General features: G+C 41.6%; 1 protein-coding gene and 2 non-coding genes across 3 annotated transcripts; 1 reads left to right on the forward strand and 2 right to left on the reverse strand.

Moving 5' to 3' along the window:
• Positions 1–3,908: 3,908 nt before the first annotated feature.
• Positions 3,909–8,565, forward strand: LOC123404084 (glutathionyl-hydroquinone reductase YqjG-like). The gene is made up of 6 exons (XM_045098013.1): positions 3,909–4,118; positions 4,218–4,430; positions 4,528–4,704; positions 4,799–5,023; positions 5,114–5,242; positions 8,222–8,565. Exons 1-6 carry the CDS (start codon positions 3,996–3,998, stop codon positions 8,453–8,455), a joined length of 1,101 nt encoding a protein of 366 aa, XP_044953948.1. The 5' UTR covers positions 3,909–3,995; the 3' UTR covers positions 8,456–8,565.
• A 404-nt stretch (positions 8,566–8,969) lies between these two features.
• Positions 8,970–9,130, reverse strand: LOC123406436. Its single transcript, XR_006612141.1, has one exon. It is a non-coding gene; the product is annotated as a U1 spliceosomal RNA (small nuclear RNA).
• A 1,384-nt stretch (positions 9,131–10,514) lies between these two features.
• On the reverse strand, positions 10,515–10,672 carry LOC123406442. Its single transcript, XR_006612146.1, has one exon. It is a non-coding gene; the product is annotated as a U1 spliceosomal RNA (small nuclear RNA).
• Positions 10,673–16,858: the final 6,186 nt, after the last annotated feature.

Consider the following 16,858-nt stretch of genomic DNA (forward strand, 5'->3'; position numbering starts at 1 on the left):
TCAATGTTCTGAGGCAAAAACTACTAGAGCAATATCTGTGATTTAGTATGTTTAGCGGATTGTAGTCGTGAGTAGTTGTGTGTTAGTATGACGAATATGTGTGCGTGTGGCCACTTGAGAAACTAATATTACAGTTTAACACTTATGTGGAAAAAAAATTCCTTCGCCCAGATACTACAGACCAACTACAGGCTCAATTTTTTTTCCTTTGTCTAATATACTACAGACCACTATGCATGCAGTACTGATTGTCCGATATCATTTTATTTGCTATTGCCAGATGCTCTACATCTTCTCAATATATGACATAGCAAATACTAGGAAAACCAAGTATAGAGAATAACAAGCCTTCTTGCAAGGCCAAGATGGAGAAAGTAGCATTTGGCTTAGAAGGGATTTATAGGTTGGAAGCCGATATTGTGTATCTGTCAAATATATGACAATGATTTGATCAATGTCTCACTACATTCGTAGGTTCTGCCCTAGCCATGCATGCACACATCTTTTTTGTGATTCCGTAGCGTAGCACGGGCTTCTTGCTAGTAAATATAAAATAAATAAATATCGAACAAGTGTTTAAAAAATGGTAAGCAGGAATGTGAAATGTGTATAGAAAAAATGTAGACCATATTAAACAAATGATGAAAATATCTGATCACTTATATAAAAATGTTAATCAAATATTTTAAAATGTTGAATATGTGTTTGAAAAATGTTAATCTACAATATGAAATATGTTAAATTGGTATACAAAAATGCTGATCATGTATTAAAAATTTGGTGAATTATGTTTTTATCATGTATAGAAAAATGTTAATTAAGCATTTGAATTAATTTGAATAAGTATTTGAAAAAGTTAATCAAACATTAAAAAAATGTTTGATGTGTTTCCAAAAATGTTGGACATTTGTTCAAAACATGTTAATTTTGCATTTAAAAAATGTTAATCAAGCATGTCATAAATGTTAAATATGCGCGGAAAAAATCTTAACCATGTAATAGAAAAAGTTAATCTTTTACTCCATTCGTCCCAAAATTCTTGTCTTAGGTTTGTCTACAAATGAATGTATATAAATGCTAAAATGTGACTCGATACATTCATATCTAGAAAAATTTAAAAAAAAAATTTAGGATGGAGGGAGTATTTGAACATTTTAATCAAGCATCTGATTTTTTTTATAAATGTACATAAAAATTTAGTTTTGTATTTGTAAAATGTTAATCAAGCATCTATAAAATATTAAATATATTTATAAAATGTTGATCATGTATTTAAAAAACATTTAATTTATATTGATTTTTTTACTAAATACTCCCTTCTTTCCGGTTTATTGGGCTCAACTCAAGAATCTCACCAACCATGATAGATGATGAGTGGTGGAATAATTTTGATACTCCCTTCATCTCAGTTTATAAGTCCGGCATGTGTATCTAGGTCGTCAATTTGACCAACTTAATGATAAACATATATTATAAAAAATACTCCCTACGTTCCTAAATATAAGTCTTTAAAGAGGTTTCATTAGTGGACTATATACGGATGTATATAGACATACTTTAGAGTGTAGATTCACTCATTTTGCTTCGTATATAGACTCCTAGTAAATTATCTTAAAAGACTTATATTTAGAAACGGAGGGAGTATATCATTAGAAACTTTAGATGTTCTATTTTCTAATGATATATATTTTATATTAAACAATAGACTTTATATAAGTCAAATTGACGACCTAGATACACGTGCGTCCCTTCTAAACTTTGACGGTGATAGTAATGTTCAGCAATGCATTAATTGCAATGCATGCATGCATGACTAATAAATAACTAAAAACTTGTAGATGCATTGATGGATTTTCTTTAAACCCTTGCATGCAGAGATTTAATGCACCTCAATATTTGAGCGTGTGATGTGAAGCGTTAGAAATGAGATTTATAAAATGGGAAAACGAAAGTTTTGAGATAAATCCTGTAAACCGAAAAATAGGTAGTATGTATTAAAAAATGTTGTTGACATATACCAAATATGTAGAATAGATACCAAATCAAATAAAGAAAACTAAAAAAATTAAAACCCCAAAAGAAACAAAATAAACCAAGAATAAAATAGAAAACATGAATAAACAAATGTAAAAAGAATGAAAAAATTGAGAAGAGAAAAGAAAAGTAAAAAAAACGAAATATAAATTAATTAATTAATAAAGAAAATCAAATAAAATTCTGAAAGTGAAAGGAGAGAAAATTTGCTATTTGGTGCGCGAATCGGTTGGTCCGATCACTGTAGACCCCTTCAACGAAAGCTTAGAGCAACTGTAATAGTCGGATGCATTTTTTTTTATTTTTTTATCCATTTGGATCGACTCGTCTCCCCCTTTTGCATTTGTTAGGCGCACGGACACATTTTTGTCCTTGCGGACGGCCTGCGTCCATTTTTTTATTGTGCACAATTATTTTTGGTTGGCATTGAAACATTATTTTTATTCCATCAAAAACATTTTGATACATGGATTTATCAATTCTTTGCTACGAGAACAAAATCAAAGAAAACAAGAACGACAATTTAATATTCTAAAAGATGTCCAACTTTCATAACTGCTCTCACTAGTTGGGCTACTATATCTTCATTGTTGATCTGCAAATTCTTGAGCTTGACAACTTCTTTTTCTTTGAATCTAAAGAATTAGAGGTTGCTTCTCCTCTGGTCTCTTCTTTAGTCTCATCTCTAGCTTTAATTCCGACTAGAAGTGTACGAAAATCTAGCAAATTATGTTCGGTCAATCAATGTAATCTTCTTCCCCATACCATAACTTGCACCCCTCCTACACACAAATTTGAGCAAATAAGCTATCGAAATTTGGTGGAAGAAATCGAACCAAGAGAAGCACCTACCCCATCATTTATGCACTTGACGAACAACCATCGGGGATGTTTCGACGTCATGGAGACACGACACATGACCTTGTGTGGGCCTTCGTCGCACTTTATGAACGACAAAGGTGAGCCGGTAAGCCTCTGGGTCAGTGTCGAGCCAGGGCGACGGTCGCCCGTAGCTTTGTCAGAGAACCGATGATGGGATAGATCTGAGCGGCCAGAGGCGGACTAAACACCTGCATGCGGCACCGAAACATTACGATGACCGAGTGGACCGACACCAGTGCCAATCCATGGCAAGGCGGAGCCGCGGCAACCGGATTCGGCAAATCCAGCTAGCAAGATGCGCCAGATCCCACCGTCGCAGATCTATCGCTTGGCCTCCCGCACCAGGTCAAGGGAGGCACCAAGCCGATGGCTGTGCCGGGAGGAGGGGAGGGGGCTGGAGACCTTGGTGACCGAAAAAATGGGTGTCAGCGCAGGGTTTGTGCACGGGAGGGCGGCGGGCGGAGGAAGGGGATAAAAAAAGGGGTTATGTGTCCCCGACGGACAAGCAAGAGAAAGAAGTTGGCGGGCGAGACACGTGTCCGCACCGATGCATTTAAGACCTAAACTTGGGCTGTAAATATACCGTGTGACAAATTAAAAAACGGATACGTGTCTATTTGAATAGATGCATGTGACCGATTTTTACGTCCGCCACGATCCAAAGAAACACATATAAAACCAAATAGGTCGGCGGTTGAAGTTGGTCTTAATGCCAGATATAGTTCTGATGATTTGTTCCGGAGATTTCCCCGTGTGGAAGTCAACCATCCGAAGCTGAACGGAAGCCCGGCCATAGCCGCCGGCCCGCCGCTGTCTTACCCGGTGACCTTTCTTCCGTCACTACGTTGTGCCACGCCGCCAGCTTCCTCCCCATAAACTACCAGTCGTCCAACCACGTCACCGCTCCCATCATCACGTGTACAAGCCGCCACCGGCGCTTTCCCGCCCCCCACCGCGCTTGTTCGCCGCCGGTGCCCGGACCCCGACCAACCCACCCACCTGCCCGCTTTCCTGCCCAAGTGCGATGCGGTGCGGTGCTGCCTATAATAAATATCCTCCCTCTCACCGTCACTTTCACCATGCTGGGTCTTGCCCCCTCCTCCCCCTCCTCCTCATCCCACCTCCTCTGCCGCAGCCTCGCCGCCGCCAGGACGCTCTCCGCCGCCGGTGCCGGATACTCCTCCTCCTCCTCCAACGTCAAGGTAACCAACGTCCGCCCTCGGCAAGCTGCTGGATCGACGGGGTCAGCTGTGCTCAGTAGTTGGTGGTGGTACTACTCCGTTTAATTTCTTACTTGTCAGATGGCCCGCTCGGCGCTGGACGAGGTGACCGACACCGGCGCCTTCGACCGGACGCCGTCCACCTTCCGGAGCTTCGTGTCCAGCGACGGCGCCGCCCGCTTCCCGGCCGTGGCCGGCAGGTACCACCTCTACGTCTCCTACGCCTGCCCCTGGGCCTCCCGCTGCCTCGCCTACCTCAAGCTCAAGGGCCTCGACCACGCCATCTCCTTCTCGGTCAGCATACCATACCATACCAAACCTCTGTCCGATGATCGAATCAAAAAGTTGCTGCACTGCACCCGCTGACAAATTGCCTGGGTACGAGTCCCAGTCGGTGAAGCCCATCTTCGAGCGGACCAGGGAGTCGGACGACCACCTGGGGTGGGTGTTCCCGGCCGCCGCCGGCGAGGTGCCCGGCGCCGACCCCGACCCCTTCAACGGCGCCAGGAGCGTCAGGGACCTCTACGAGATCGCCAGCAAGAACTACACCGGCAAACCGACTGTCCCCGTGAGCCCTCATCCTCATCCGACTGATTGATTGCAGTACCGAGCAGAGCAGAGCAGGGAAGGTGATGGATGGATGGATCCTTTGGCCATGGCAGGTGCTGTGGGACAAGCAGCTGAAGACGGTGGTGAACAACGAGAGCAGCGAGATCATCCGCATGCTCAACGCCGAGTTCAACGACATCGCCGAGAACCCCGGGCTGGACCTCAACCCGGCGCACCTCCGGGCATCCATCGACGACGTCAACGGCCTCGTCTACGACGCCATCAACAACGGCGTCTACAAGTGCGGCTTCGCCAAGAAGCAGGGGCCATACGACGAGGTAGGTTACGCAGGGAACTATATATGTCTGACCACCATTTATGATGCGATTCCGAGTGTCTGACCACCATTTATGTGCTAACACATGCAGGCCGTCACGAAGCTGTACGAGGCTCTGGACAAGTGCGAGGAGATCCTGAGCAAGCAGCGATACATGTGCGGCAACCAGCTGACGGAGGCCGACGTCCGCCTCTTCGTCACGCTCATAAGATTTGACGAGGTAATAATAGTATATACTCCCTCTATTCCTGAGATTCCATAGGCATATTTTAGCGCCTCTTTGATTCATAGGATTTTAAAAACATAGAAATAGGAAAAGTATGAGGTTGGAGTGGCGTGCCCACTTAAATTCTATATTTGGAGCCGATGTTAGATTTTCTATGAAGCCTAGTAGTATTAGGCTGGCCATAGTAAGGGTATCATAGTTAGTAACATAGTCTTGAAACTAGCAAACATGATGATGTGACAAGTAATTTAAAAAAAGAAAGAGGGTTATAGTAATATAGGTAGATACCGTATCATGTTAAATGTTATGCTACTATGTGTCATGCATGTCAATAAATGAGATCACCTATGATACTCTAGTTTATGATACTATATACTACCTCTCTTCCTGAGATTCCATAGACATATTTTAGTGCCTCTTTGATTCATAGGATTTTGAAAACATAGAAATAGGAAACGTATAAGATTGGAGAGGCATGCCCCCACTTGAATTCTACATTTGAAGCGGATGTTAGATTTTTTATGAAATGTAGTATTACAAAAGATTTCATATAATTTCTTTTATGACATCCAATCCTATGAATCAAAGGACAAACATAGAAAAATCTAAGGATTTCAATCTCCAGAAGTCCCTTATATTTTTTTTTGAATCAAAGGAGCACTTAAAGTACAGATTCATTTATTTTTGTTTCATATGTAATTGGTAGTAAGATCTATAGAAAGAATTATATTTAGAAAACGAGGAAGGGGGTATATGGGTTCGTTTCTTCCGCTCTTTTATTAAGAATACTACTATGAAAATGTGAATATCAATAGAAAACGGTTAACATTTGAGAAAGCATCATTTTTTAGGGATTGGCAGTGTCGTCATGTGGTTAAAACGTTTTACAGAGCAGGCAACTGTAATCGCGTCCGTTTTAGCAGACGTGGTTGTCCCTAGCTCTCTCATCTTTTTCGGTGCTAGCCCAACTGGCCGGGATCTTCTATGGCCAACCCAGCATGCATGATGCCTACAACCGGTGTAGAAAATCCAAAAGCTGAATGTGGATAGAGACGTATCACGAGCAACTTTAATATACATCTTTACCACACGGGGCCCACAAACGGTAGGTACATGAGACCGATGACCGAACTACCGAACGAAAAAACCAGGAACGAAACCAAATAAACCGAAACTGATAACATCGGTTCTCAGAGCATCTTCAACCGCGGCGAAAAAATCCGCGTCCAATAAATTTTTTAACGCGTCACCGTAGCTTTTTTAAAGCACGGGAACTAGAGCATCTCCAACAGACACGCGGTAGTGAGACGCTCAATTCAACCAGATCCAACGGCCCCACCTACAGCAGCTCATAGTTTGCTGCGCGCGTAAGCCGACGCACCAATTATGTTGCGCGCAATAACGTTTTTGTGTATGTGATCAAATTTTTTTTGGCGCGCACACTGTTTTACATCGTCTGTTAAAGCTGTCCGACGTCCAAAAAACAAATATTTTAACATGTGGAGCAGTTTTTAGGCGCCTGTCGGAGATGCTCTCACAGCAACTCCAACCACGCCACCAAACGGGGGCGCGCTTTACATGTGTTTTATTGTTTAGGTCAACTTGTTCGATCTATCGCGTATGTTCAACATGACGATTCATTTTTCGTCCGCGCGCATACAGTTTATAAAAGGGTCTTCAACAAGTGCGCAACTGCGCGACGCGCTAAAACGTTTTTTGGGCACCAAAATAGTTGTTTTTTGCGTGCGGTAGATCGCTGGCTCCAACGATCGCTGCAAAATATGGTATGCGTGAGCAGCTCCAACAGACACGCTAAGTTACAACGCACGCGAGCAGCCTACTCTTGCAAATGAGATTTTCATGTGGCTTCACGCGCGGACGCTGACGCGACTCCACCCGCCGAGGTCGTCCGTGGCGCCACGAAAAGGCGCACGCGAGGCCTATGTTTGGAGGAGCGCCTACGGCGGCGAAGCTGAAGTTCAACCCCACGCTAGGGTTTGCGCCGGCGGCGACGGAGGGGTCGCAGGTGTAGGGAGGGGTCGTTCCTCGCTTCTTGCATATGCCGACGGTTCTTCCTCCTCAACGATTGTTCAACGCGCTCCTCGGACGTCGGCACCTTCTTCTTGTTGGCCGGCGTCGGTCCTTTTCGTCCGCCGCAACTCCCGGTGGAGCCGAGGGAGACAAGGCCGCCGGCGGCATTGTGGATCGGCGTGTCGTCGTCTATGGCGCGCGCGGTGAGAGGTGGACGTGAAGTTTTTTGCTGGGAATGGTGACTATGTGCCACCGACGGGCGGCCCAGAAGGATGAGAAGGACGGGCGTCCGACCATGTCCGCACGGACGCAAATCCGTCTTAAATTTGAGCTTAAAATGGGTCGCAGATGGACAAAAATCGGACGTGCTTCCGTATGGATTGACGCATTGGACTGTATTTTGTGTCCACGGTGACCCAAACGATCAGACGAAATGGATCGTTCGGTTGGAGTTGTTCTCATTGTGCTGTCTTGGGTTCCTATTGATGCCCCCCCTTTGGTTCCTTTTTAGAAAATAAAATGGAATGACCAAACCATCATAAAAGAAATTTGTACTAAATCAACGGCGATTAATATGGATCCAAGGAAGTACTATAGTATCTCTTCAGATTTTGGAGAATGGTCAACTGTTAGCTCAGTTCTTAACTGCAAAGTCGTCAAATTTGGTGAGAACCTACTACTTGTACTGCACTAAAAATCCACTGTTTGAAAGTCTGTTTTCTGATGAAGAAAATCAGGATAGGTGAATTTTTTTGACAGTAGAGTTCGGAATTTGTGTATCATATTAAGAATTATGTACTTCAATTCAGTTTCATGTTGTACCAAGCAGTTCCCGCAAACTTCTGTTAGCGAAAACCACATCGCACACAAAGAAATCAAATGCTACGAACTTCCCTGTCGAAACAAAATTTTCGAATTCTGACCCGCGGTTCGCTCCTACAGGTTTACGCAGTTCACTTCAAGTGCAACAAGAAGCTCCTGAGGGAGTACCCCAACCTGTTCAACTACACCAAGGACATCTACCAGATCCCGGGGATCAGCAGCACGGTGAACATGGAGCACATCAGGCAGCACTACTACGGGAGCCACCCGTCCATCAACCCCTACGGGATCATCCCCCAAGGCCCCAACATCGACTACAATGCTCCCCATGACAGAGAGAGGCTGTTCCTGTAATTTAAAAAAAAACGCCGTTTGCTCGTGTGCTTGAGGGTGCTGTGGTTTTGCTTTGCTTGTGTCCGGAGCTGAAAGCCTTATCTCGAATAAAGATCTATGCCTTTGATGTTCGCCGGGAGCAGCATGCGTGTAATAGGGTTCTGTGCATCTGTGTCGTTTTCACCGTAAATCAAGACGAAAGGTAAGCATCCATGGTTGTGTTGCACCAGAAACATCAAATCAAAGTATTAATGAAGAAATCACACCGTGCACACAGAGGCTTTCACAGATATTCTCTCCGACTCAAATAATGTCTTGTAAAAAGGTACAGAGTGAGTGGAAAAGAGACAGTTAAAAGAAATGTGCCTGCACCATCACCATCTCTTCTCCATCATCATATCCGTGCAGTGCACTCCACGCTTTTCTACACTTTCCAGGACATGTCTTACCAGTTACCAAACAGCAGGTCTTCTCTCTGTTTTATCTATACCAACAAACTTCGACCAAATTCATCAACATTTTGATTTAAAAATTGGCAGGGCCCGCGCGAACACGTACCCTCATTATAACAAATTATGACGTTCATTCTCCCGCTCGGGGAGATGATAGGCCAGCGCACCAACCAAGTGCAATGTTGGCCACTAGCCTAGGCCATGACCCTTCTTGATCAGCCATAGACCCCGTCCAGGTAAGTATGTTGCAACGAAGCATTAGGCGCTGATTATATACTCAGGCTGCTTCCTTAATCCTTCTGTAGCAAGACGAGGTGGTACTAATAAGGGGTAATTAGCGCATCCGTCCTGCAGACTTGGCTTTAATTCGAACTGAATCCCACGCATGGGCCGATAGACTTCCATGGCCCAACCAGCCTCGTTGTTCGTCTGCTGCCCAGACGGCCCGAGTCGTGCACTGCGTGTGAGTCCTCCTATTTGACGCTTTGTGCGTCAAATAATTGGGCAAATGCCGGTAACAGCCTATAATGGCTGGAAGGGGAATGACCCTTTTATTTTATTTCTTTCGCTTTTTTTTTGGAAAATTGATGTACATTAATTAATAGGTTTAAACTGTGATATACTATAAATTTTAAAACTGTTCCTGTAAAAACTATTGTTAAAGTATATTAAATATATCGGGCGGCAGGTTCGATTATCAATTTCAACTCATGAAATTGAAGTGTTTAAAAAAGGTACATTAAATATTGGAAACGGTATAGTACTCCTTTTAGACATGTATTTGAAAATAAACACGTGTTCAAAAATGTTCATGTGTATTAAACAATGTCTAGCATGCATTTAAAAAAATGTTCCCTGCGTACTTGGAATTTTTTTGATGATAGTTCAAAATAGAAATATTCATTGTATACTAAAAACGTTCAGTGCATATTTAAAAACATATTCATTGTATATTTGCAAAAAACATTAGGCAACAAAAAGTATTTCTATAAAAAAAAAGAAAAAAAAGTGAAAGGAAATAAAAACCGAACAAAAACTGGAGGAAAAAGAAAGAAAAAGGTTAAATAAAACACTACAAATTATGTTGCTTGTTGTAGTAATGGGAGCAGCATGCGTGTAATAGGTTCTCTGCATCCATGTCGTTTTCGTCCATTAATCTAAATGCATGAGAACTACACCCCTTGAGAGAAAGATGGAGCGAAGAAACTCAATCAAGTGAGTGCAAAAAGAAGCAAGATTCACCATCTAATCCCGTTCAAGACTACAACACATATGTAAATCAAGAGAAATTATATCCATGCTTCTATTACTTCAAAAATATCGAATCAAAATAAGAAACTATTGAACCATATTAATGAGAAAATCATACCATAAATACAGAGGCTTTCATAAATAGAAAGGAGAGGAAGTTTAAAATACATGTCTACACCATCTCCTCTCCAACATCATATCACTAGTACGTATGCAGTGCACTCCACGCCATCAAAAGTGTGGCATGCATAATGTAGGGGGGGGGGATAAATTTTACTATTGTACACACTGTCATTTCAAGGACATGTTTTACAGAATATGTAAATATAAAAAATCTAATCCTACAAGTTTATACAACATTCATGAAAATTTTGGTTTAAAAATTGACTAACGCGTATCCCCTCTATTATAAATTATGACATTCATTCTTCCTTCGGGGAGATGACAGGTTAGCGCACCAACCAAGTGCAATGTTAGCCACTAGCCTAGGCCATGACTCTTCTTGATCGGCCATGTAACCCGTCAAGGTAAGGGTTAGTTCTTTTGCAACTTCTAGCAACTTATTGTCAATATAAGTCAAAAGCTCAAAAGAACTAGTTTTGAAGAAGCTAGCTTAGGCTATTTTTATCTTCCTTTCCTTCACACTGGAGAAATCTCGGAGGAGGTAGCTTCCCGCAGCCTCCCACAACTTCTCACTTAAAAACGAAAGGGTATAGCTTGTTGCCATTGTTACTTGCACATATTACAGGAAAAAGCCACCGCCTAGCCCTATTGTCACTGAGAAATTTGATTATTTGTCACTTTTAATACGGGGTTTCGCAAAATTACCACTGTCAAGATTGACTTCGTAAAAATGCCATCCAGGTTATGTGCGCTTTGATTACTATGCCATTTACCTCCTTTTATTGATTTCCTTTTTCTTTTCCTATTTATAGGCATTGGAAAGACCAAAATGCCCCTGATGCTATCTACACGTACTTGCGCATGCAATCAGACTTCAAGCGGACGAGAGCGTGCTGCCGGCCGACAATACCATCCTTGACCCCTATCGCCTGGATGTATTGCGTCAATCGTTGGACGCCATCCCCATCTCCTTGATGTTGTGTGACCCCGATCTCCTGGATGCTGCTGATTTCTTTGATGACACATGTCGCCGATCTTGTTGGCATCGCATGCTGCCCATCGCCCGGTACAGCAGTGGCGACATGAACGCAATCTTTCTGAATATGTAGCAGTTGAGTAATGTTAGACTTACGAATAAGCTCTACAAAATCTTACGTTCTTCCCTTAAACTACTACTAATCTTCCCCTTGATTTTCAGCGGGGGTGGGCCTCAACCTCCCCTTAATCCAATCAAACGTGGCCAAGTCTGACTAACCTGTAAGCATACGTAATTTTTTTACGTGGATGTAGCATCTCTCGTAGCAGATTATGCTCAGTTTATGTCGTTTAATACTGTTTGTTTCAAAATTTTGGTCTCCTCAATACATCGAATGGAATGCTACAGTACAGTTTTTTCTCATTTTCAAATTAAGGTGTGAAAAATTGATTCAGTGCCCCCTCATCTCATTGACTTCACTTTCCATTAGGGTGGTAATAGCTGAATCCACTGGTGTGCGACTTTCAGTCCAAAAACTTGCACCAAGAAAACCTGGAATGCTATTCAATTATAGCTAGAACAACATCCTGGAACCAAAACGAGAGCATGGCAGCTACAGTCCTACAAACAGCAGCACATCTGGCAGTTGATACAAGAATGAGAAACTTGGTTTGTGAGACAAAATATGAACGGATGATTTAAGAAAAGTGGCATGATCAAGACCCGAGCACAAGGATAATCTAAAATACCAATGTAACGCAACTCTATTTCTCTACTAAAACAGCACTTGTACTCACTCTTTCAATTTAGAAAACTTAATCTTCCACCTCTAGGCAAACTTATCGTCCTTGCGCTAGGCAGTCGCCCAGAAGAATTCTTACCGGCGGACGGCAGCTCCTACGTGGTCACATGCCCATCCCTCCTCGGCTCCTCTTGACCCCCGGCGAGCGGCCGAACAGGGGGGCTGGCCTAGCTGCGACGGCGTGCGAGCAGGCTACCGAACATGATTTTTTTTGTGGCTCGTTCTCCTTTTTGTCGAACCAGCTGCATACGGATATTAGTACGTGTACACAGCCTTAGGGTAATTTGGTCTTTTCCGGTGCCTTTAACTAAGAAAGAACAAAAGAAATGGATAAAAGAAGGGAAATGGCATAGTAATCAAGGAGGTAATGATCTGGGTGGCAATTTTACGAAGCCAATCATGAAAGTGGCAATTTTGAGAAGCTCTATATTAAAAATGGCAAATAACCAAATTTCTCATTGTCGCTCCCGCTCGCTCGCTCGTCTCGTCTCGGACAGGAGAGGCTTCCATCGACAGGGAAACTTGGGTTCCTCCCTAGGCCGACAGCCGCTATGGGCCGCCGTCGATCCCGTCCCTCCCCCACCGATAGTCGTCGTTGATCCCGTCTCTCCCTCTGCCGCCGATCGTCGTTGACCCCGCCTTTCCCCTGTTCCCCATCTGTTTCCTTCGCTGCCGGTTGCTCCGGTCGACGCCCCACTCCGGCAGCCGCGAACATGGACGAAGGTTAGACTCCGACTGCTTGAATAATCTTCTCCGGTGCCTTCATGCAAGAGCACCAACTCGTGAGAGCAAAGGCTCCTCTCCCTTTTGTCCCCACAATTTTTTTGCTTCCCCCCCCCCCCTTGCTACTACTAGATGTTGATATGTGATGCTAGATGCAGATGATTAGGTGTTAGTAGCCCTCATGTGGTCAGTTTGATCAACAAATTTTAGTTTGGGATGCACTGTATTTTTTTCCCTTTAGATTAGATGTACCTCTGAACTGCTAAATGATGTTAATGCACTGCTAGGTGAATTTTATTTGTATTGACAGTGAGGTTGTTTCAATGAATATGAATAAAGTCTCTGTTAGAGTGAATATCGTTTCTGACAACATTATACTTCAAGGGCGTTATAGATTTTTCATTGGCTATACCATAGATAAGCTGAAAAAACAGACATTAAAAAGAACTAACTGGCTTATTATATCGAGCTTTTTTTCACATGTACTTATGTGAGGCTTATTTTCATAGGAGATTAGGAGTTTATTTCCACAACATAGCTCAAAAGAACCAACCCTAGGTATGTTGCAATGTAGGGGAGCTCATTTTAAATTTAAGAGAAAAAAGACTTTTCCCCTTTTCTATATATTTCCTCTTTTCGTTCGTTTTTTATTTTCTTTTTATATGTGACGCAAAAACATTTTTCGAATTTGAAGAATTTGATACGAAAAATTGTGAATAAATTTGGAAGCGCGAACAATTTTTTTAAGCATGAGTATTTTTTGAATTTTGATAACTAGATTTTGAAAAGGAGAATAATTTTAAAAAAACACGAACAAATATTTAAAGCACAAATATTTTTTGAATTTTGAAAACAAATTATTAAACTGCGAACAATTTTTTAAAGCATGAACATTTTATGAATCTCGAGAACAAAATGTTGAAAAAGAGAAAAATATAGAAAAACACGGAGCAAATTTCAAAGCGCAAACAAAATGTTAAAGCACTAATATTTTCTGAATTTTGAGAAGAAATTTCGAAATCAAGAATAATTTTGAAAAATCCTGAACAAATTTGGAAGCGCAGACAATTTTTTAATGCCCGGACATTTTTTGAATCTTGAGAACAAAATTTTGAAAAACCCCAAACAAATTTGGAAGCACGAACAATTTTGAATATTTTCTAAAACAGAGAACAAATTGGAATGCGTGATTTGTTTTAAAACATGAACATTTTTTGAATCTTGAAAACAAAATTTTAAAATGAGAAGCATTTTGAAAAATCGTAAACAAATTTGGTAGCCTGAACAATTTTTTAAACATGATTAAATCAAGAATAGTTTTCATACATTTTGTGAATTGTAAGAACAATTTTTGAAAACCTTAAACATTTTTGAATATACAGAACATTTTTTGAAAAATCCAGAACATATTTTTAAAAAAGCAAAAACTTTTTTTGAATTTGAGGAACAATTTTTGAAAATCCGGATTTTTTCCAATTTATGAAAATCCAGACTATTTGCCGCAATCAGTGGCAAACAGGGGATTCCGCAACGTAGCTTTTGATGCTGATTATATAGTGGCGCTGCGGGCTTGTAGCAAGCGAGGTGTACTAGACTGGTTGTTCGGCTCCGGCCCAGTTTGCCGGGTCCTGCACTGCATGTGAGTCCTCTTATTTGAGGCTTTACGCGTGAAATAATTGGAAAAATGCCTGTGCCAGACTAGATGGGCTGGAAGGGGAGCGGTTTTTTCAGTTTCTTTTGCCTTTTGTTTATGGATAAGTCTTGTACACTGATTAACTGATTAAAAATGCGTTATATAAATTTTAAAATATGTCTATAGAAACTATTGTTGAAAGTAAATTAAATATTAGAAATAGTATTGTGACTTCTTTTAGACATGTAGAAGTATTTGAACAAGAATCATCATATCTTAAAAAAATGCTCATTGTGTATTAAAAAAAATGTTAAACATGCATTTTATGAAATGTTTTTTTACTTGAACAACTATCGCCATATTTGAAAATAAAAATACTTATTTTGTACTAAAAGTGTTCAACGCGTATAAAAAATTAATTCACTGTATGTTCAAAAATGAATTCATGCATATTAAAAATTAATTCAAAATTTTTTTATGTGCAAAATTTGTTTACAAAAAAGAGAACGAAAACGTGAAAGTGAACTAAAATAGAAAAAAAAACTGGAGGAACAAAAGAAAAGGGTAAATAAACACGAAAAATAAGAAAAATTCAAAATGAAAGCAGAAAATAAATAATATTTTTTTTGAAACCAATAAAAAACAAATAACAATGGAAACTAAAGAGATGGAAAGCCGGACAATAACCAGTAAAGAAAAAAAATTAAAACTGGAGATCAAGAAAAAATGGTAGTCTTGTTGCCCTAAAGAGACGTCGTCATTGAGCCGACCCATATTGCTCGCATAAAACGACCACCACCATGCATCACAACATCAATTTGATGCTAAGAGCGTCAATTAGGAATGTCACTGCCTGTGCATCATCCGCTGGCAACACAATGAGGAGGCCTTCTTCTTTTATTGAGAAAGCAGGGTCGCCGGTCGCGAGAAGATGACGGTGATATATACCCTCAAATGTGGATGTCCTTTGCACATCGTAGGATCGAGGATAGTAGAATCTACTTGTGCATGTCTTGTAGTACTCCCTCCGTCTGAAATAGAAATAGATAAAAATGGATGTATGTAAAATTGAAACATCTATTTTCGGACGGAGGGAGGAAGTACTACTCAGCTAAGATTTTTAAGTGATCTGCCTATATTGTTTTTGTCAATTTAGGTTATGGTAATTTTAAAGGTCTAAGAATATGCCGTTCGAATGTAACATATATATAAATAAATTAAAAATGGAGCATCAAAAAGATGCAAAACACAATGATAATCACGCATACATCATCTCTATAGTTTTTTTTGCGGGGCATCATCTGTATAATTATGACGCACACAACCAATGTCAACTCACACATGCGGCAACCAATGACGGAGACTACACCCAACGAGCTAGGGCAGTTGCTCGGGCTCCTATGGTGCAAGTCGATGTAGCTATAGTAAAGAAAATCGGGTTAAGTAACAGTTTGTCTGGGCAAAAACTAATCAACTTGGGCAGTGGGCACACATAGATCTTGCCTAGGTTCTAAGCTTGGGGTGGCTCTACTACTGTTGGCAAATTTCAGAGTCATATATTCTATTTTTAAATAGCTATAACTCATTATCTAATTTTTCTTTTCATATAATAATGTCACCTCATCAAGTCATGCATGTAATTATAAATTACTTTTCCATTAACCTCTTCATGCAAATCATACCCTCATGCATGCATTTTTTCTAGATAATTAAGTCATTAAGACATATTTGTATTAATTTTTTTGCATCGATATTAGTTTTCTATCATTTATCCATATATTTTTAAATAACTCAACTGCAGCAATGCGTGGGGCATCATCTAGTATGATCAAAATTGTGCATAGTTGGATGGCGGTCTTCGACATCAGTATCCGCGGACTGATTTCCTCCTGTTGACGGGCGGAGGGAGAAAAAAATATTATGGATTGGTGTTGGAGATGCCCTAAGAATCATGCTTGACAATTAAGATGTGTTTAGTTGGAGAAACGGGCGGAATGCCACGGGTCGAACCTGAGCCTCATTCTCGCGTTCATTTGATAGATGGATCAGGGACGGACTCATTCCGAGGAACCGAATATTCGACCGATATGCGGAACGAGGTGATACCTCGAAATTGGGCGGACGACACATAACCGCTCGTTTCCCTCGCCCGCCTCCTCTCGCCCTCGCACTCACCTCCTATTGCCCTCGCCCCTCACCTCTCCCCTAACCCCTCTCCCTCACGCCTGTCTCCCTCAAGTCCGGCGGATGGGCGACAGTGACCAGGCCAGCAGCAGGACATCGGCGACCTGGTTCATTGGATGGACGACGACGACCTGATCTGTCGAGGGAGGCGACGACCCGATCTACTAGGAGACGGCGCCAACCTGCTCTGCTAGGAGATGACGACAACCCGATCTGCCATGGTCGTCGGGAACCCGATCTGCTAGGTGACGGCGATGAGTCGAGGTGCCAGGACGACGAG

This window comes from Hordeum vulgare, chromosome 6H, assembly GCF_904849725.1.
Source record: "Hordeum vulgare subsp. vulgare chromosome 6H, MorexV3_pseudomolecules_assembly, whole genome shotgun sequence".
Classification (NCBI taxonomy): Eukaryota; Viridiplantae; Streptophyta; class Magnoliopsida; order Poales; family Poaceae; genus Hordeum; species Hordeum vulgare.

What these genes read in the sequence shown, in the direction of transcription:
- LOC123404084 (XM_045098013.1), top strand. Translation starts at nt 3,996, where the DNA reads ATGCTGGGTCTTGCCCCCTCCTCCCCCTCCTCCTCATCCCACCTCCTC. An exon ending in AGCAGGGGCCATACGACGAG is followed by an intron (nt 5,024 to 5,113) that starts GTAGGTTACGCA and finishes TAACACATGCAG; the next exon opens with GCCGTCACGAAGCTGTACGA. An exon ending in CGCTCATAAGATTTGACGAG is followed by an intron (nt 5,243 to 8,221) that starts GTAATAATAGTA and finishes TCGCTCCTACAG; the next exon opens with GTTTACGCAGTTCACTTCAA.